The 22,042-nt window shown below is 38.8% G+C and overlaps 1 protein-coding gene across 3 annotated transcripts in view; it reads right to left on the bottom strand.

Moving 5' to 3' along the window:
• BCKDHB (branched chain keto acid dehydrogenase E1 subunit beta) overlaps nucleotides 1–22,042 on the bottom strand; it is a 283,718-nt gene that overhangs the window by 233,562 nt on the left and 28,114 nt on the right. For all 3 annotated transcript variants that reach the window (XM_079939005.1, XM_079939006.1, XM_079939004.1), the window contains exons 4-6: nucleotides 2,964–3,097; nucleotides 2,588–2,743; nucleotides 51–159 (exon numbers count right to left, since the gene is read on the bottom strand). In XM_079939005.1, coding sequence (XP_079795131.1) covers nucleotides 51–159; nucleotides 2,588–2,743; nucleotides 2,964–3,097 — 399 coding nt within the window. The remainder of the gene's footprint in view (nucleotides 1–50; nucleotides 160–2,587; nucleotides 2,744–2,963; nucleotides 3,098–22,042) is intronic.

Raw genomic sequence — 22,042 nt, 5'->3', positions numbered from 1 at the left:
AACAAAATGTATAAAGATGTTCATAAATATAAAATAAAGGAAAAATTTACCTGCTGCCCTGTAAAGTATTTTAGGTTCAAAAAATATACAAGGATTTTTATCCTCTATGCATGACAAAAGAAGTCCCTTGGCCTGGAAAGGGCTTCTGGGTATAACCACCTGCAAAAACAGATTTTTTTTTAAGACAAGTTCAGTGAAAATGAATCCCAGTAAACTCACATACAAGGGTTGATATTTAAATAACCAATTGTTACTAATTAAATATAGAAATCTTGTATTTTTAGACTAATTACCATTTGTCATAAAATTCACATATTGTCCAAAATGATCCCATTTGTTCCACAAATATTTATCAGATGCCCACCATATTCTGGTAATTAAGATACTGCTATTCTCTCAAGGAGTTAAACTGGCATATACATAAAAAATAAAAGGAAACCACAAAGAGCACTCATCAAAACAAAAAAGTAAATTTGTCAATATCTTCCTGTATTTACTTATAAAGAAATCTTTTCTACTAATATCCAACTGGTACTTTTCAAAGGCATGCAACTCTCTTCTCCAATTTTAAGATGCCAAAATCTCCTCCTTTCCCATGAAAAATCTGGCCTTCATTTCCTAAGTGGAAAAATAATCCACTGAACTTTATGATCCAGGTAATATAATGTGCAGTTACTGCAAAGCTAAAAGAAAAGTGTGGACGTTGCACATTTCCAGTTGGGGAAAGGGCTCAGGACCTTCTTGAGAATGAGACTGATAATGAGGAAGATGATGGTAATAACAGCAGGTGGCATACGTGTTAACTGTTGATTAATCCACTATGTGGATTAATTCATGTTCATAGCAACCCCATGAAGTAGCAATTATTATTTTCCCCAATTTAGAAATAGAGACTGAGGCCTAAAGAGAGACAAGTAGTCTGCCCAAGGTTACCTCGATTGCTAAAGCAAGGATTCTTGCCTGTTCTGACTGACCAAGCTCTTAATTTCTACACCATTTTGCCTCAAATCACAAACTCTTGTCCAGTTTAATGATTGTTAAATAACTACATAAAGATGTTATTACACAGGAAGAGTTATCATTAAAATAAACCTGAATTTATCACAAAGACTCAAATAAGATTCCTTGAAGCAAACTATATTTGGCTTTCAAAATCATTTTTATACCATTTTATTGAAGAATTTTTATTTAAAAAGTAAAATAACACAAATCTCACTATTTTCCGAAAAGAGACTGTTAAATACATTGCTCATCATAGCACACAATGTCTTTATCTTATGTTCCTATTTTAGTTTTTATTCAGCTGCTTTCTTCATGTATTTATTTTTAGCCTTTTGTACTATATGTATATTCTCATTTGGGATAAAATAAAAGAGAAAGCATGGGGGGAGAGAGGTAGGGGTGAGAGAAAAGAACTGCTCTCAAAAATACTGGGTAACATCATAAACATTAAATGTGAATCAATCTTCAGCTCAAGCACAAAAATAACTGTTGCCTCAAATGTGGTTTTTGTCCCAACCTACCATTTCTAGCTTACATTGAAAAATTATGCAACCCCTACTTAACTACAAAATTTTACAACTTTGATCTGGTAGAAAAAACAATAAAACATAGACATACTTACAAATGACTCATGTTATCAAAAACCAGACATAAAGCTCTGGGTAGAAATATCTATGAGTTTTTATACTGATTCCCTGGAAAGCTCTTCAGAAAATAGAAAAGAAGATAATGTAAAAAATTAAGACATAAAATAAGCAAAATATATATATATTTTTAAACAAAAGACCCAAGCTGTTGTGGAAGACCTAAGATTATTGTGGAAGGCTGTAAAAGGCAGATGCTTCAAAATTAATTGCTTGAGCAAGTATTACGTTACCCTGGACTGGAAAACATACCTAGGTAACCAAGTCTTCTGTCGGTCTATTTAAAAGTAAGAAATAGACTAAAAGCAAAATTTTATTCCTGTGACTTTGAGGTAAATATGCACTAAGCAGTAGACTTATTAAAATTACTCCAGAATCAACTGTTAAGTGAGAAAGCCCCATTAGAAAGAAACCAAGCTTTCTGCTCAAATGGAATTTGCAAGTAAGGCCTTTTTGCTGAACAAATCTGTGAAACTTGCCAGAGACTGATAGGAATGTATAACTTGACAAATGTAGGAATGTATAACTTGATTGATAGGAATGTATAACTGTCAGTTTCATTTTTCATGTCTTGGTAATATATGTTATTTTGATAAATAAAGATGATTTCTATCACAAAAAAAAAAAAAAAAGAAAGAAAGAAGGAGAGCTTTGAAAGAGATGGAAGATAAACTATGTTCTCGGTTTTATTATTTGAAGTCTATGAAATTCACATCGGGGTAACGCCAGTGCTGCTTCAAGGAAAATATTCTATAAACCTGGATGGTGGCTGCTTAATCTAAATGAAATAAAAGCTCTCCTTCTTAAAAACAATTAAGTTCACATAAATTCCAAAAATCCTGATTGCTTTTCTCTAGATAACCATATTAGTTAATAGTAATCGAATGAACCAAAACAGAAACATCAAATGGAGAGCAAATAAAGTACATAAGTGAGAATACCTTGATTCCTGGGCAGTGGGCAAAAAAAGCTTCAGGACTCTGGGAATGGTAGAGAGCCCCATGGCCGACACAGCCCCAAGGGGACCGGATGGTGAGGCTTCCACAATTAAAAAGATCCCCAGAGCGATAGCGATACTTGGCGGCTTCATTAACAATCTGAGGGGGAAAGAGAGAAGGGACATGTCACAATGAGTCCCTTTTCCCATCCATTTTCATAAGCCATTTTATTTGATCTTTAAATATATGTCCATAACAAAATAGCTCAAAGGTAACAAAAAGTTCCTAAGATAGGGGTCGGCAGAGTGGAGGTAATTCTTTAATACTTCACGGACTTCCCTTAGAAAGGCTCGATTATGGTAAAATGCAATCTTCTTACCTGATCAAAAGCAGGGAAAATATAATCTGCAAACTGAATTTCCGCAATGGCGGTAGCACCAGTGACTGCAATTCCAATTCCAAATCCAACAATTCCTTGTTCACACAATGGGGTATTAAAAACTCTATCTTTACCTACAAAAGAAATGAAAGTCATCTTAATGTGACAAAAGGGAGTAATGTAATGCACAATACATCTGAAAATTCACTGAGTTAATAATGGTGAGATAGAAGAAAAAAGCATAGAATATGTGGATGAAACAGAAAAGAAATAGTACGATGGTTGGTTTCAATGCAAACATAGTAATTATATGAACTCTAAATAATCTAAATATCCTAATTAAAAGAAAGATTGTAACACTGGGATACAAGAAACCAAAACCTAACTACTGAAAAAAAAACACTCAAACGATAAAGATAAATGTAAAGAAAAGGAAGGAAAAAACGCACAATGGAAAACCTAACCAAAAGAAGTTGGTGTCACTACGTTAATTGCAGACAAAGTAGAGTTTAAGGGAAAAGGCATTACCAGAGATAAAGAGGGAAAATTCATACTGTTAAAGGGTTCAATTCATAAGGAGGACATAATTCCAAATTTATAGTCATCTAATAACACAAGCTCCAAATAAACAGAAAAAATTGACAGAATTAAGAGGATAAATAGATAAAATTCCCAATATAGTAGGAGATTTTCATGTACCAGTCTCACTGACAGAAAAAGCACACCAAAATAAAAAGTTAAGGGCTTCCCTGGTGGCGCAGTGGTTGAGAGTCCGCCTGCCGATGCAGGGGACATGGGTTCGTGCCCCGGTCCGGGAGGATCCCACGTGCCGTGGAGCGGCTGGGCCCGTGAGCCATGGCCGCTAAGCCTGCACATCCGGAGCCTGTGCTCCACAACGGAAGAGGCCACAGCAGTGAGAGGCCCGCGCACCGCAATAAATAAATAAATAAATAAAAAGTTTAAAACTATTGAACATTTGAACATGATTAACAAACATAACCTAATTGACATAGTACACCCGAGAACTAAGAATACAAATTCTTTTCAAGTAAACAGAGAACACTGACACTAACTGACCACAGAGTGGGCTATACATCCAATCAACAACTTCCAAAGGATTAAAATCCTACACAGTATATTCTCAGACCATGGTGGAATTAAGCTAGAAATCAATAGTAAAGTTTTAAAAAAAAATCTGCACCCCCACGTTCACTGCAGCATTATTTACAACAGCCAAGATATGGAGGAAGCAACTTGAGTGTCCATCAATGGATGAATGGATAAAGAAGATGTGATAGATAGATGGATAGATAGAGAGAGAGACAGACAGACACACACACACACACACACACACACAATGGAATATTACTCAGCCATAACAAAGAATGAAATCTTGCCATTTGCAACAACATGGATGGACCTAAAGGGTATTATGCTAAGTGAAATAAGTCAGACAGAGAAAGACAAATACTGTGTGATTTTACTCATATGTATAATCTGAAAAAAAAAAAAAAAGAAAGAAAGAAAACCAAAACACCAGGCTCATAGGTACAGAGAACAGGTTGCTGGTTGCCAGAAGTGGGTAGGAGGGTTGGGGAATGAGTGAAGGTGGTCAAAAGCTACAAACTTCCAGTTATAAAACAAATAAGTCATGTAATGTACAGCACGGTGGCTATGGTTAATAATACTGTATTGCATAGTTGAAAGTTTCTAAGAGAGTAGATCTTAAAAGTTCTCATCACAAGAAAAAATTTTTTAACTATGTGAGGTGACAGAGGTTGACTAGACTTATAGTGGTGATCATCTCACAAAGTATACAAATACCCACTTATGTTGTACACCTAAAACTAATATGTCAGTTATGCCTCAAAAAAAATTGTTTTAAGCCTTGCGTTAGGAAAGAAAACTTTAAATATACGTCTAAATAACCCATGTCTCAGAGAAGAAATTATAATGGAAATTAGAAAGTATCTTGAACTGAATGATAATGAAAAACTACGTGTCGCAACCTATTGCAGTTCCCATTTCAGTAATGGCAGACTAGCTTTCGTCACACCAGCCCTCCCACATCTAATGATTACAAATCTGGACAGAATATAACACCTACTTAAAGGTGTCAGAGAACCAAAAAGCAGGTCTGAACAGAAGGAGACTTGACCCTTGAAAGAAAGGAAGCACATGCAGGACGGGCCCCACCTTTATCAGGCTTGTTCCCAGTGGGGGACTCCCCAGGCTGACATGAGACAGCTAGAACTCAGACACACAGACTCAGTCCTGTTGACCTGAGGTGTCAGGGAATGGAGTCTGGGGCTGCCAGTGGCTGGAACCTGAGACACTAAGTCCCTCAAAACAGGGCACTCCATGGGGGCACCCCAAAATCTGTGCATGCACTCTGCTCAAACCCTCGGCTGACCCCGTGCCTGCCGCAGATGACAAGAGCTGGGACCCACCGGGCTGATCAGAGATGTCAGCCGTACCCACTGAAGACCTTTAGACACTCTTCCAATGAAAGCGTCTTGATAAACACCTTAGGTTTTCCGTTAATCCGCAGGATATGTTATCAGCATACAACTCAATTCTCACTTGAAATTTTATCACCTCTCAACCAGTATCAGTATTTCATGAAAAATTCTCATTTCAGGGAGCTGGATGGACACAAGCAGTGGCCACAGTCTGGCCAGGGGATGAAAAGTATGGGGACCAATCAGGATTCGTGTTTAGTTTGTCATCATGATCTGGGATTACCTTCTGAAATTGTGACCCCCATCCCTCATCAGTTTCCTATCTGACTGCAAGTAGCTTGATAACTGCTGAAGATCTGCACTTCCATTAGACCAAGAACAATTCACTGGTAGAAAATGAACACAGATTCCAGCTGCCACCTGTGGAATCCACATCCCTGAATACCGCAAGCACCGTAACCGGATGAGCAGGGTTCCTATCTATTCTTTGCTACATCAAGTGCCCGGATTCAGATATTTTTCATCTCAGTAAACATAACCCTTTTTGCTGCTAGAAGGCAAAAGTTGAGTCTCTCAGAAGTCTTACTCCAAAACAGTTTGAGGAAACTGTTTAACAGCTCTCGCCAACAAGTTTCTATGCTCTAACAGAAACTGCTTCAACATGAACTAAATAATAAAAATCTGTTTCTTAAAAAAAATTAAAAGATGAAAAGCAAGTATAAAATTTTTAAAAATCTGTTTCTATTTTCTCCCAAACAGGTCATGATTGAGGGTAAGAGTACAAATAAAATGCACAATACTGATAACTTCCTTTACTTTAGAATGCAATTAACCTAACATAAAGTTCATACACATAGTATCCCAATGGGTGATTAATACATACAGGGATTACACCATGAGTTAAGACAGATCTGGGTTTAAGTGCTATCACCACAAGTTACTAAACTCCCTATGGCTCAGTTTCATATCTGTAACAGACCAATCATGATACTGAAAAGACAAAAATAATTCATACATGTATTCAAATGTTTACAAAGTACCTAATATTGTCTAGATGCTATTCTAGATGCAGAGGATACAGCAGCAAAGAAAACCAAAAAAAATCCTATCCTCATGGAACTTAGATTCTGGTCAGGGAAAACAGACAATAAAAACAAAATAAATGAGTAAAATACATAGCGTATTAGATGATGACAAGAGCTGCAGAGAACAGTAACACAGGGAGTAAGTGGTCAGGGGAGAGGAAGTGGAACTCCTATGGTTTTAAACAGGGAGATAGGGGAGGCACCACTGAGAGATGACATTTAAAGGAAGAGTTGAAGGAAGTGAGGAAATGTACCGTGAGTACATCCCAGGGCATCAGTGTTCTGGACAGAGGGACCAGCAAGTGCAAAAGTCCTGGGGTATAAATATGTTTAGCACTTCAGAGGAAAGGTACGAAGACCAGAGTGCCTGGTATGGAGTAAGAGAAATAGTGGTAAGAGATGAAGCTAAAGAGTTAAAAGGATGGGCTGGGGCAGTGGCACAGGTCGGACGGGGCCTGGGGTGCAGGGAGGGGGGCACTGTAAACAGTCTGACTTTGACTGTGAGAATGAGTGAGTCAGTAAGTAGGTGAGTGAGACAGGAAGCCATGGAGCAAAGTCACGCCATCCTCCAAGTTGCATTTCAGCAGGATCCCTCTGGCTGGTATTTGGTGAACAGCCTGTAAATAGGCAAATGTGGACACAGCAAGACTGATGACAGGATGCTGCAATCATCCCAATAAGAGATGATAAGAGCCTCCAGATATAGTCTAAAGATAGCGTCAGAAGGATTTACCAAGGAAAGGGAAAGGGACGTGGAGCATGAGTCAGAGAAACGCTAAAGATGAGTCAGTGGCTTTTGGCTTGAGTAGCCTGAGGAGAGAGTTACCACTGCCCAAGGAAGGGAAAACTAGGAAGCAGCATGTTGGGATGAGAAACCAGGAGCCCAGTTGTGGAGATGTTACATTTGAGATGCCTTCAGACATTAAGGTAAAGCCACTCATTAGACTGTTGGATATATGAGTTGAAAGTCTTCAGCATGAAGATTGCATTAAAAAAACATGTGATTGGATGAGATTCCCAAGTACATTTAAATGGGTACCTAGAGAAAGGAGAGACCCAGTGTTAAAAAGACATGAAAAATAATCAGCAAAGTTGAGAACGAAAAAAAGCCAGAGTTTGGAGGAAAAATAGTAGAACGTGCTGGCCTAGAAGTCAAATGAAGCAAGTGATGCTAAGACCAACCTGTTCCAGTTGAAAGTGAGATGAGGGCTGAGGGTTTTCTAACTGGTGACCCAGACATAACAGTGTCTGCCAAGTGGGAGGGAGGGAGAAAACAAATGCCTAATTCAAGGGGGATGGGAGAAGAGAAATTGGAGACAAGAAATAATGACAATTACTTGGAGAAATTCAGCTGTAAAGGAAAGAAGAGAAAAGGAACAACAACTAGCGGGAGAGGAATATGGAATCAATAGAGGGATTATTTTAAGATGGAAGAAATAACAGGATATTTGAAGGCTGATAGAAATGATCAATAGAGAGGGGGACACTGATGATTGAGAAGATTAATGAAATGGAGAGAAGGAAGAACGATTGGAACCATGTGTTTGCGAAGGTGACAGAGGCAGGGGTCTGGTACGGAGAGGTGACAAGAACCCTGACGTTCATTCAGAGTGCAGGAGGAAAGCATTTGCGGGCACTGATGCTGGTACACAGAAAGATGCAGTGGAAAGAGCCTGCCAAAGTTCTATGTTCACTGCATCTATCGTCTTAGTAAAATGTGAAACTAGATTATTAGCTAAGAGTAAGGACAGGGGAGGCAGTGTTGAGAAAAGAGTGTATGAAATAGTCATCTGGGAAAATGGAAGAGTGAATGCAACAGGAACATGCAGCAGGAGTGGGCTGTGGAGATCACTAGTCTTGAACGGAAAGTGAGGTCAGTTGGCAAGATGACATGTTTTGTTCCAGCAATATTCAGCCCAGGATTTAGGATTTAGACAGAGATGGATTTAACTGGCATTGGATTTTGCCAAGCAAATCATGGCACGGAATTTAAACTGGGTGTAAAGAGAAGAAAAGTCGTCGGGGGAGTAAGAGTCAGTGACAGGGTGGTGGGATTCGTGGATTTTAAGAATCAATAAGGTCAAAGGACTGTTGGAGTCAAAGCACTAGAGGCAGTGAGCTGGGCAGGTTCAAGGTAGACATCAGAGCTGGGGAGGCTTCCAACTGAGATGATGGTGGGACTGCAGTTACTAAAAGTTCTTCAATGACCAACAGCGTTGACTGGGTCAGAAAAGAATAAATAATACCTGAATTACTTCTTTCTGAATTTAAGACAACTGAGTAAGATTAACATTTCAGATAAACTTATGGTTATTGATAATACAGATAATAAGAATAGGAGATATTCATTTGCAGCAACATGGATGGACCTAGAGATTATCATACTAAGTGAGGTAAGTCAGAAAGAGAAAGACAAATACTGTATGATATCACTTACATGTGGAATCTAAACTAAGACACAAATGAACTTAACTACAAAACAGAAACAGACTCACAGACATAAAGAACAGACTTGTGGTTGCCAAGTGGGAGGAGGGGGAGGGTTGGATTCAGAATTTGGGGTTAGCAGATACAAACTATTATGTAGAGAATGGATAAGCAACAAGGTCCTACTGTATAGCACAGGGAACTATATTCAATATCCTGTAATAAATCATAATGGAAAAGAATATATATATACATGTAACTGAATCACTTTGACCTACACTAGAAACCAACACAACTTTGTAAATCAACTAAACTTCAATTTAAAAAATAAAAAAGTTTTAATAATAAAAATAAAAGATATTCATACAAGATGCCACTTTCTTATATTTTGGTAACTCTCCTTAACTTTTGGGCTAATCTCTTTGTGTAACTCCATGATCCCCTGAGTCAATAAAAATATGTGTAGAATGCACAAGTGTAGATGGCTGATCATTTAAATAGCTGACTCCAACTTCTCATTTGTTGAAGGTTAAGTATAAAGTCATACCACCACTTTCTAGCAGCTTTTCTTTTGTAAAGGGAACGTGATAAGAAGTTTGACACCACTGGCAGTGTACTATCTGTTAAAGACATCATCCACTAAATGATGCCAAACATCACCAGCAGTTGACTTCTCTGGCCAAAGAATCACAGATGGGCAAACTGAATCCACCAGTGAACCCCGTTCCCTATGACAACATCTAGGCCACAACTGTGGACCAGAAACAGTAAAAAGAGTGCAAAGAAACAACACTTAGGAAAAAACGGCAGCATGGTTTAAGGTGACAACCAATTACCTCCTGGTAGGTTAAGAAAGTTGAAAATCTCAGTATCTTTAATGCCTAGACATTGTTTGGAATGCACAGCTAGTTTTAAATTAGAGTTTTTCTTGTGAATAAAGTGGTCCTGTAAGTTATTAAATCCACCTAGGGTAAAATTAAATTTTTCCCAATAAAAAATTCTGAAAAGGCAGCTCTAAAACTGGCCATCTCTATCTAAGGAACTAGGATTTCCTTAGGACACAAATCTGAATAGGTCAGAACATCCTTCCAGAAAAAAGATCAACTCCATCAGAGAAAGCGCTCAAGTCCCAGATTCCTTGAGCAGAAAGATAACAAGGACATAAACGTTTGTGACTAAGACACAAAACATGGGAAATAAACGTCATTATAGACACAATTTTAACAGGGCAGGTAATATATCCCAGTAATTTTAGTCACACACTTTCTGGAATATGTTGTGATATAAAGTTTGCTGGTGAAGAATTTAATAAAGATGAAAAGTATTTGTTTCAGGGTCAAATAAAGCAAAAATACAAAGTTAATCCAGATCACTTCTATTCTTAAAATAAGAGGTAGAAAAGAACAGAACATCGCATTCATTAGATAAACAGGCCAGACAGACATTTAGAAGATAAATATGCAAATAAATGTTTCTAAACATACTAGGTAAGACGAGCATACAAGTTATGTTCCAAACTGAAATATGTCTGGGAGTATTGGGGTACCAAAAATAATTAACAGATGTTAGTTGATCAACAGGCCTAAACTGAGCAGTCCCAGGAAAACAGGAAAACAGGACCTCAGTAAACCAAGACTTATTATTGGAGGTAAGGAATATTAATACTTAGGTGGAAAGTATATAAAGTAATAGGGGAAATAGAAACCACCTTGGCCATAACTAATCTGCCATATACTAGCATACTAAATTTGGCTACTCATGACCCATAACTAGAAAAACGAAAAAGTGCGTTGAATAGGCACTCCTACCATCAAGGTAGCGGTCATGGTCTACTGCCTGGGGTGGGCACTGATGCATGCAGCCCAGCTCCCCGGTCCATGAAGAACTTGCAGCCCCAGTTGCTGAGAGTGCCCTCAGCCTCAACTACACTGACCTCCAAGCTCGAGGTCATGCTCGGGGGCCAACATCCAATGATTAGTCAGCGTGAGAGTATAAAGGCCTGGTCATTTCAGCCCACCTACGGACAACTCAAAAGGGTCATTATGACTGCAGACATCCCACAGGTTGGCCAAGGCCATCCTTGGACCTGCATCACTCTGGACAGTCTGATTAATTAATCCTGTAAATTAACAGTAAAATGGGAATATAGATGATTAATAATCAGCCCCTATCTTCTGATTAACCCTGCTTTCCCTGGAAAGCAGCACTATATTTATGGTTCCAGAAGATGCCAGTTCCAAGGCCTCCAGATTGAGTAAGTTTACCTCTGCTTACAATGATCTTACAGTAACATTCTCCAAACTGTAGCCTCCAGGCAACAATAGCTAGAAAGTGCTGTTTGTGAATTTTGTTCTATAGATTCTACATTTATTATTCTGAACACTCCTAGGAAAGAGATCTGGGTTATTAAAATAGATAAGACAGAAAAATTAAAGAGGATAAAAATCAACCAGGAGCAAATGTGCTTAGTAAATGTTTATTGAATGAATGGATAGATGAAATGCAGAAGGTCCCACTGTAACCAATGAGCCTACAACTCTAGGTGCAGAACCAACAATGTCCAGATCCAGCAAAGCCCAAATCAGCTCCGAGGATTCAATGACCGGATTAGAATTTGTGAGCTCCTCTACTGAGAATACAGATTATTATCTCACTCATCTTTGAATACTCAATAGTACCTAGCACAATGTCTTGAATTTAGTGGTCATTCAATAGTTTTACCTGAATGAACAGGCTTAAAAGGCCCATCAGGCTTGGGCTGAAAAGGCACTTAGTCTATGACAGTCAGAATGTAGTAATGTCCCACCAAGTGCTCAAAACATATAGATATGACAGCAAGGCAGATAGTAGTTTACTTGAAAATGTAGTAATACATACATGACATTTTTCATTTAAAGAATGGGAAAATGTGACAGTGAAGAGAGGCCACAGACTCACCCAGGCATAAAGAGGAGAATTATCTTCAATCATCTCTAGTGGCTTAAATAGTCTTTGACATACAACATTTTTAAAATATCTGTTCAACAGATGAATGAATGAAAAAAACAAATGACCAAAATAACATTAAAATAAGAAATGATAGCCAAAATCAGGGGAAATTATAAAATCATCTAATAGAAACTGAAATAGGAAACATCTGGTTGGGGTTAGCCACTATAATTATGATACAATAATGTTCAATATCATAGACCAGGACTTCTCAAACCAAGTATTAGATGGACAACTTTTAAAGGAAAAATATACTCTGCATTCCTAATGTCAACTTAAATCAATTTTAATATATTTTAATTTATACAAAATTAAACTCAGCATTTATTACCCTGATAAGAAGATAAAGGCAATGCAAACTTTTAAATACGAAAAAAAATACTGCAGGACCAATTCAACTCAAGTTAACAGCAAAAATGAAGTATAACAAATAATGGTTGTCTGCTGTAGCAACGTAGCTTCAGACAGGATTCTATCTATAATCTTTCTGATTTTTTTTTTACTTAATCATTCTAATGAAAAAAAAATGCCTTTTCACTTAAATTCACTGCACAAAATAGTATACGTAACCTCATGGCTTTCTTTGACAATTGAGGATAATCAGACCTCATACTAAAAAAAATACCCACAGCATTCCTTGAATGCTAATTTTAAGGAAGTTACTTCCAGATAAAGCTGGTATCACAACCATGTTGAAATCCTCATTAAATGCGTATCTATTCAATTATCGCTGGAATCAGGTATAGGAAATTCTTCAGTGTGTACTTACGGATATACTGACTATGAATGAATGGTTGAAAGTTAAATGGAATCTATTAAATTCATCTGTCTGTAACTGGAACATGTTATTGCTATAATGCTGGTTCCTCTGGGTATGGCATGCAGGGATGCTGTTAGAACAGTTCGTTATCTGAAGTTCAGTGAATGCTTCATAGACTTCAGACACTGTGAAGTAGCTGGCCTTCACACAGCACAAACACCAATTTATCACATGGCAATATTTGATTACGTGGCAAGTGATCCAGATGATATGCCTATATTATTTTTTTAAGATTATCACTGATATTAAAACCCTCAAATTTTAAATCTCACTGAAAATGTGAAAACTCCCAGAATAGTTAGCTCACACAAGTTAGAGAAAAAATATCCTAGGAAGGGACTTCCCTGGTGGTCCGGTGGTAAAGAATCTACCTTACAGTGCAGGGGACGCGGGTTCAATCCCTGGTCAGGGAACTAAGATCCCACATGCTGTGGGGCGGCTGGGCCCATGTGCCACGACTACTGAGTTTGCACGCCTCAACTAGAGCCCGCCTGCCGCAAACTACACGCTCTGGAACCCACGCACCACAACTGCAGAGGCCATGTGCCCTGGAGCCAGTGCACCACAACTAGGGAGAGAAAACCCACATGCTGCAACTAGAGAGAAGCCCGCACACCACAACGAACAGCCTGCGTGCCTCAGCGAAGATCCCCCATGTGCCGCAACTAAGACCCGATGCAGCCAAAAATAAAAATAAAATAGATAAATAAATAATTTTAAACTCTTTAAAAAAAATCTTAGGAATATATCAAATAAAATAATTCCACTGTTCAATTTTAGAAGAAAAATTCTACTTAGGAATACATTGAAAAAAACAATGGCTTTAAAAATAAATTAACCAAGGAGAGTACGGCAATTGTTTAAAAGCACTATCATTAGAAAACAACTTATCATGGGGTAAATTAATCTTTAATTTAGAAATCTTCATTTAAATGGAAGGGCATATCGGAACACTCCTATTATCTACTGGAAGAAAAAAGTTCAAAGTTATACCTATAAGGGATTCCACAGGGGGAAAATATGTTCTTTAAATCAAAAGGGAAAACTAGGTAGAGAATCTGTGAAATAACTTAAGGATCATGTAACAATTATGGTTGGGTATGAAAGGACAGCAAGCAGAAAAACAAATTACAGAAGCACAAAATCCTAGTACTACTGAAGATCTTCCCACCAGCCCCACATCTTCAAATAAGGAAACTGAGCTTTGATTTGAGTGTGGCCTTGTTTCCTTTATCAAGACTTGCTCCATTCTATTGGAGAAGTTTCTTTCCTAAATTGGCTACTGCAAACTACTCAACTCATCAATGCTAAAATATATCTAATTAGACCTTATCTGGCAACACAGTCACGGATGCAAAATAATTCTGAACATTTAATCTGAATGTAAAAATTCTTTATGAACAGTGTCCTGAAATTCCCTCAGATATTTCTCCAAAAACTAAAGCAAATAAGATGTTGGTTTAAGCCTTCACAGTATATAATCTACTTACCAACAACGAAGTAAAATTAGAAGCATCTTTAAAACAGTGATTTTAAAAATGGTCAAGAAAACACTTGAGAATTTCCTTAAAAGAACTTTTAAAAGAGGTGCTTCAGGGACTTCCCTGGCAGTCCAGTGGTTAAGACTTAGCCTTCCAATGCAGGGGGCGAGGGTTCGATCCCTGGTCGGGGAGGTAAGATCCCACATGCCTCTCCGCCAAAAAACCAAAACATAAAACAGAAGCGATATTGTAACTAATTCAATAAAGACTTTAAAAATGGTTCACATCAAAAAAAAAATCTTAAAAAAAAAAGAAGTGCTTCAAACTTGGATTCAATAATTAATTCCATTGCAGTATAGTACTATTACTCTGCATAAATGTATACATGTTTCTATCCTGAAAAGGCAGTATAAAATCTCCAAACTTGTGCATAAAACTAAGATGTTACTAATAGTAAAGTGTCAAGGAGTCTTTACATCATCCATCTTATAGGAAAAGGGGTGGAGAGAAAGGGAAGCTATTAGATATAAGGGAAATTTCAAGTAAAGTCCTCACATCAGTTCAGATTCAACCGAGTATCTCCAAATGACTGTCTAGCCTTCACAGTTCACATGATCATAATTATGATATAGTTATTCAAAAAAATTCAATATTTCCTGCTTGCTACACTCTTAGAAGTTGGGCATAAATTTTAAAGAGTTTTTTTTTACTTTTAATGAATTATAAAGAAATCTTAAAGGGTGAAATAAAATTATCTGGGGACTTAGAAGTTGGATCTTCTTTTGTTTGCCAAGAAATGCAATTACTCTTAGCAATTATCAGATTGAAGGTTACTGAAAATATGAAACATTGGAATGAGATGTTAAGATAAACCATAATGGAAAAGAATATTTTAAAAAAGAATATATATGTGTGTGTGTGTGTGTGTGTGTGTGTGTGTGTGTGTAACAATCACTTTGCTGTACAGCAGTAATTAACACAACATTGTAAATCAACTATACTTCAATTAAAAAAATTTTTTTAAAGATGAATGAAGTGCTCAATTTGTTGCAACTTAGATAAGATCTTTAACAAATGAGTTGTCTCCTAACATGTTGGATAAACTGAGGATATATTAAGAGAGTGAGATATCTCAAGTATACCTTTCTTTTTTTTTTTCTTAACATCTTTGTTGGAGTATAATTGCTCTACAATGGTGTGTTAGTTTCTGCTGTGTAATAAAATGAATCAGCTATACGTATACATAAATCCCCGTATCTCCTCCCTCTTGCACCTCCCTGCCACCCTCCCTTTCTCACCCCTCTAAGCTTATTAGATGGATGTAGCAAGAAATAATATCAAGCCCTGCATCCTTTTGACACCATCAGAGCTTTAACTCTGACCCAGTGAAAAATATTGTTTGATATAATTTTTTTTACCCAGTGGAATAAATATTTACCCAATATGTACCTGACCACATACAAGGCACTGTAGTTGGATGCTACAAATGACAGAGATAATATACCATTTAAACAATGTTACACTTTTAAATATTCAAACAACTTACAATGTAATAAGGAGATAAGTCAAATATAAATAACTATGATACAAGAAAGCGATGTAAAAATAAAATGCTATTAGAGGAGGGGGAAGGAGAGATTCTTTCAGGCTTGGAGGAATCACGCAAAGTTTCATGAAGGAGAACACACTGGAACTGGACCCTGAAAAAATGGGCAGAATTTCCATAGGCACAGATAGAAGAAGGAATAGTGTGACCAAAAGCACAGAGGCAAGAAATAAAGTACAAATTCAGAGTTGGGAAGTGAATCAAGGCAGCTGAAGTACAAATGGATTAGAAAGAGTAGTGGGAGATAAAGATGGGAAGTCTGGGGTATATACACTAGTTAGCATGATGGTTAAAACTGTGGACTCCAAGTCAGAACTCATGGGTTCAGATGTGGTCCCACCACTTTCGAGCTGTATGATCTTGGATTGGGCTTCAGTTTCTTCATTCATAAAATTAGGATAAAAATAACTAACCTGGACTTCCCTGGTGGCGCAGTGGTGAAGAATCCACCTGCCAATGCAGGGGACCCGGGTTCGACCCCTGGTCCGGGAAGATCCCACATGCCACAAAGCAACTAAGCCCGTGCGCCACAACTACTGAGCCTGCAAGCCACAACTACTGAGCCTGCGTGCCACAACTACTGAAGCCCACGCATCCTAGAGACCGCACGCCGCAACTACTGAACCCATGCGCCGCAACTCCTGAAGCCCGTGTGCTCTAGGGCCCACATGCCGCAACTACTGAGCCCGTGTGCTGCAACTACTGAAGCCCGCACGCCTAGAGCCCATGCTCTGCAACAGGAGAAGCCACCAAAATGAGAAGCCCACACACCGCAATGAAGAGTAGCGCCTGCTCACCGCAACTAGAGAAAGCCCGCAGACAACAACGAAGACCCAACGCAGCCAAAAGAGCAAATAAAATTATTTTAAAAAATAATAATAACTAACCTGCCTACCAACCAGGATCAAGTAAGATAAGGCATATATAAGTGCTTTGCAAATCATAAGGTATTATAAGAATGTAAAGTATTATCAGGATAGTGGTAATGAAAATAAAATGAAGAAAGGGTTTGAGCGACACTACAGAATCAAAGGGATTTAAGTGTTGTTAGTTGAGAAGCCCTGAGGATTGGCACTGAGAGGTACTGGGGCCCATAAGCAGTCTTCAAGACCCCCGACCATCTGGAGGAGCCCACTCAGCGCAGCAGCCCAGCTAGCAGATGTCAAGGGCAGGTTGAGTCACTCCACAACGAGTACTCTCTCCACCCGGGGTGAAGGCTGGCGGGGGACAGGGAAGCAAGGTCAGTCATGGCGGCAGGGTCGTGACAAGCAATTCTCAACAATGAACCAAAATCTTGTTCCATTAGTAGGACCACGGACAGGCACAGCCGGAGGCTGGCACACACCTTTATCCAAAGATTGAGGTTTACCACTGGGTGGAGGAGGGCTACACATGCCCAGCCACTGCTAACCTTCCGCCAGAGACAGCCCAGGAGTACAGATGGTCCCTAGGCCTGTCGTGGTGATCGTTGCATAACGCACGCAAATGTCAAACCGATATGTAGTACAACTGAAACTAATGTAATATGGTATTATATCAACTACATTTCAATTAAAAAATAACAGCAACAACACAAAAGATATCCCAGGAGTGAGAATGAAGGGTTGACAATCAAGGGCAACTCCTGGATTGAGGAACAAATGCTCTACGGCTGCAGCTGTGTATGTGCAGAGGCCTGGAGATGGTGCAGGGCAGGGACTGAGCCCGAGACGCCCACAGCCTTCCAACGCACTGCTTGGGAACGAGGGCCAGCTGATTCTAACACACTGCAGTGCTATTTAAGCAGACCTCCACTTGGAAGCCGTGGCTCCACGCCACCCCACGGGCGGGATGGGAGCAAACCGATGTCTGGTCCTGAACTATGTGCTGTTCACCAGGCATCTGAGTAAGACCCTTACACACAATGATCCACAAAGGTAACCGTATGACCCTGGCAGAATGGGACCAACTCAGCACCGCAGGGCCCCGGGCATCGGCAGGAATCGCCCAGCACTGACTCTGATGGGGGCTACGGGCCCACAGGACACCAAGTATAACTAGTAACATATCAACCACTGGTATTTTAACACTTGTGCGTAAGCTGAAATTTTGTTTCTGAGCATTATCAATGCGAGTTAAGGAGGCAGAATTCCCACTTACAAAATCACCTTGTCTTATACAAAACTGAATCTAAACAAATGTAATCTGAATGCTTGGGTTTTAGGGGATATGTACTATACAACCATCCAAGCTTAAGTAAGACTGTCCTTTAAGTGACACTTGGAAAGAAAAACACAAAAACTCATTCCGGTCAAACTGATATTGTACTATGTCTCAAAAGAAGAACCACAGTTTCATCACGTAAGAAAGAAGATGACCTATTTGGTTCTACCTTTTATTATAATCAACTCGATACATTTACTGACGAAACTATACAAATTTATTAAGTGAAGCTACTTAAAATTTATTGAGAGTCTCGAGCGTTATTTAGAGAAATACACACTAAAAAGTGTATTAATTTTTTCAAATAAACATACACATAGCCGATGCTGGAATAAACAGATTCCAATAAATGAATACAATAAGTATTTCGGAATAAACCTGTGATGACTTCACTGTGCTTGAATACAACCAAAGCTGTTTTTCCAGATCGTCAAAAGAAATATTTTCATCATCTTTGTGGTACCAGCTGGAATTTCAGGGCAAGCCATCTAAAAAAATTTTTTTTAATCTTCCTTCATTTATATGGAAATGAGATGTTTCCTAAAACATATCCGTACCCAGCACCTACGTCAACACCAGAGCTCAAAGCACACAAGTTCCTCCAGCTGATTCCTGCCTAGAAGGGCACACAGCACGCGACATCATCCATGTGCGTCATTCACCGAGGAGGACGTTACCAAGCTTTCAATTTCAATTAACCTGCCTTGCTTTATAAATAGCCTAAAGGTCCCTATCTAAATAGGCTGGTGCCCTTTTCTCAGAAGCAAAGGGAACAGCATGACAAAGAAGCACAAAAAAATAAATGAACTTTCCCCTTTGTAAATAGGAGAAAGTCAACATTAAACCAATTCTAAGTCCGAACTGAAGAGCTATTAATAGAATAAAGCTCCAGAGAATGAAGGACCAGTTTTAACCAGAAAATAAACAACATTCACAAACTCTATCCGCTCTTTTTAAAGTATCCATGAGTCACAGGGCTAGAGAAATAATTCAAGGTCCACATACACGCAGAGCTAAACACAGATACCATAATTACAATCCTTAATATGGCCCCCAAAATAATCCAGTTTAAAAGCCCCAGATGATTGACGTTCAGCCAAAAAGAAGTTAGTTTTGAAGATTCAATGATATCATTCTCTTCTAAATCTGCAATGTTTAATAGTTTTGATAACCCATCGCGTTATCATTTCTTTTGCTAGCTCTAGATATTTCTTCCCCTAAAATCAATGATTATGAACAAAACCCGCATATCACTTCTACAGTCTAAGTACTTGTGTACAGCACTTTTCTATTTCATACTTCAACGATAATAAAGCAGAATCAGTAAACATCAATGGAATTTATCAAAAAGTAGAAAATAACTGGTATAGATCATTAAGCACCGTCGTGAGCCCATGAATCCATCTAATAACCACGGTGAGGGAAAACACAGATGCTCCCCATATTAATCTCAGGTAAGACAGACATTCATGTATATGTGCCACACATATACGTACACACGTGTCATCCGGGCAATACTTTATAAGCTTGCCACAGTGAGATCCCACATGCAATCAGAGTAGCGGCCGGCTCCCTGAAATATCTAGGACACAATCAAAAACTAAGACTTAAGTTAAATAAAAAAGATTTCTGATTGAAAAGAGGTCCGACGAAGTTGACAGACGATCCTTAAAGAGGTTCCCTAAGCCCTCACTCACAGCAGCTTTCAAAAAGAATCCCATCAGAAGTCTTTCCTGATATGTAATACTCTTGCTGTGGCAGTTAAGGGAATCATCACTTTATCTGCACTAAGACAACCGGCTGCCCACTCCTCCAGTCATTCGACCAATTTCCATGCTTGGCATTATTCTGGGCCTCGTGGGAGATAGGAAGATGAATTGCAAATATAAGTAAAACATGGGACAAAGTAACTCAAAGTATATGAGTTACCGATGCGGTGCTAGACGGAAACAGACAGAGAAATTACTTCTAGGTGGTAAAGGCTGAGCAAGAGGCGTTGTGGAGGATGGCACAGGTCAGATGGGAAGCAGAGGAGGAGCTTCTGAGGGGCAGAAACAGCATCACATAGGCAGAGAGGCAGTTGGGAGCAGTGTGGGACGCAACCAATAGTATTGGGGGAAAAACTAAAGTTGGGAAGAAAATTCAAAGCCAGACCATTTATGATCTTAAACACAAGCTAAGGAAACTGGATTTTACCATTCAACACGGGGAAGATTTTAAGCAAGAAAGTATTGTGATCAGAGCTGTATTCTGGAAAAGCTAATCTCACAGATGTATATAACACGAACTCGAGGAGGGAAGAGAGTTAGAACAGACTTGTGACAAAGATTATAATCACTCAGATCAGAAGTAAGGAGGGCATATAAAAAAGAAGGAAATCATGCCATCTGCAGCAGCATGGATGGATCTAGAGATTATCATACTAAGTGAAGTAAGTCAGACAGAGAAAGACAAATACCATATATCACTTACATGTGGAATCTAAAATATGACACAAATGAACTTATCTACAAAACAGAAACAGACTCACAGACATAGCGAACAGATTTATGATTGCCCAGGGGGAGGGGGGTGGGGAGGGATGGATTGGGAGTTTGGGATGAGCAGATGCAAACTTTTATATAGAGAATGGATAAACAATGAGGCCCTACTGTAGAGCACAGGGAACTACATTCAGTATCCTGTGATAAACCATAATGGAAAAGAATATAAAAAAGAATGTGTATTTTTATATAACTGAATCACCTTGTTGTACGCCAGAAACTAGCACATGATAAGTCAAATATGCTTCAATTTAAAATTTTTTTTTTAAAAGAGAAATAAGGAGGGAGTGAACTCTGCCAATCACAGTAGAAACAGTAGTGAGAGAAACCCCAAGATAGAACCATCAGAACTCGATAGCTCTGAAGTTTTCAATCTGGCTTCTTTCGAGAACCCACAGCAGGATCCAAGAGGCAGCTTGAAAGTCACCGAATGTAATGAAATGAAAGGGAAACAGTTGCTCCCTGATTTAAAACCAATGTGCATACATTCAGAAGGATGAGAAGGATTAATACTTTGTAAATGGCAGATCAATTTTTAAACAAAAGGTCAGGGGAAAGCCAGGAAGTATCACGATGTGTAACACGATGAAGCCTTTAGTTTGGTCCAAACCAGCTGGCCAGCTAAAACGAGCAACGGGACAGAGTACAATCCGATGTCTCAGAATTAAGGAAATCTATATTCTACACGCTCTTACCGGATAATCATACCTCCTCAAAGCTTTAGTCATCTAAGCTATTTCTTACCTCACTTTTCCATGAAAATCGCTTTTATTTTTTTAGGTCACAAGTCACCGATGGCCTTCTAGGTGCATACCCAATGGAAACTTTGCAGTCAATATTTCAATATTTAACCCCTGACAATTGCTCTAAATCCTTTACTCTCCATCTGCCTCTACCTGCAAAGAACCACAAGTCCTATCAACTGTCCCTGATTAATTCTTCACTGACCCCTTCCTGACTCCATCTCTCCTCCACTGCCACGGCTTAGACTCTCATTACCTCTCAGATAGACGCCGTGGTTCTCAAACTGTGGTCCTCGGACCAGCAGCAGCAGCAGCAGGAAACTCACTGAAGTGAAATTGCTTGGGCCCCACCTGAGAACTACTGAATCAGAAACTCTGGGGATAGCACCAGGTAACCTGTGATGGGGCAAGCCTTCCAAGTGACTCTGATGTGTACTGAAATTTAAGAACCTCTGTAATCAACAATCATCCCACTCCTGGTCTCCCTGCCCTTAGTCTCCCAGCTCCCCAAGGCTGTGGCCACAGTTAGGTCCTAAATGACCAATTTGATTACGTCATTTACCGGCTTCTATGACAGGATTCAAAACATGTGAACCCTTTTTAAACAAAACATAAACTTCAAATATTAACTTAAATTTGCATTCTAATGTTAGTTGAATTTGTATACACATGGAAGTTTCATAAAACGCAATATCCCTTCTACTTCTCAAGCATAGATATTA

The sequence above is a fragment of the Stenella coeruleoalba genome (genome assembly GCF_951394435.1).
Source record: "Stenella coeruleoalba genome assembly, chromosome: 12".
NCBI lineage: Eukaryota > Metazoa > Chordata > Mammalia > Artiodactyla > Delphinidae > Stenella > Stenella coeruleoalba.
The sequence above is the reverse complement of the archived record's forward strand: the minus strand, read 5'-3'. Positions and strand labels throughout refer to the sequence as shown.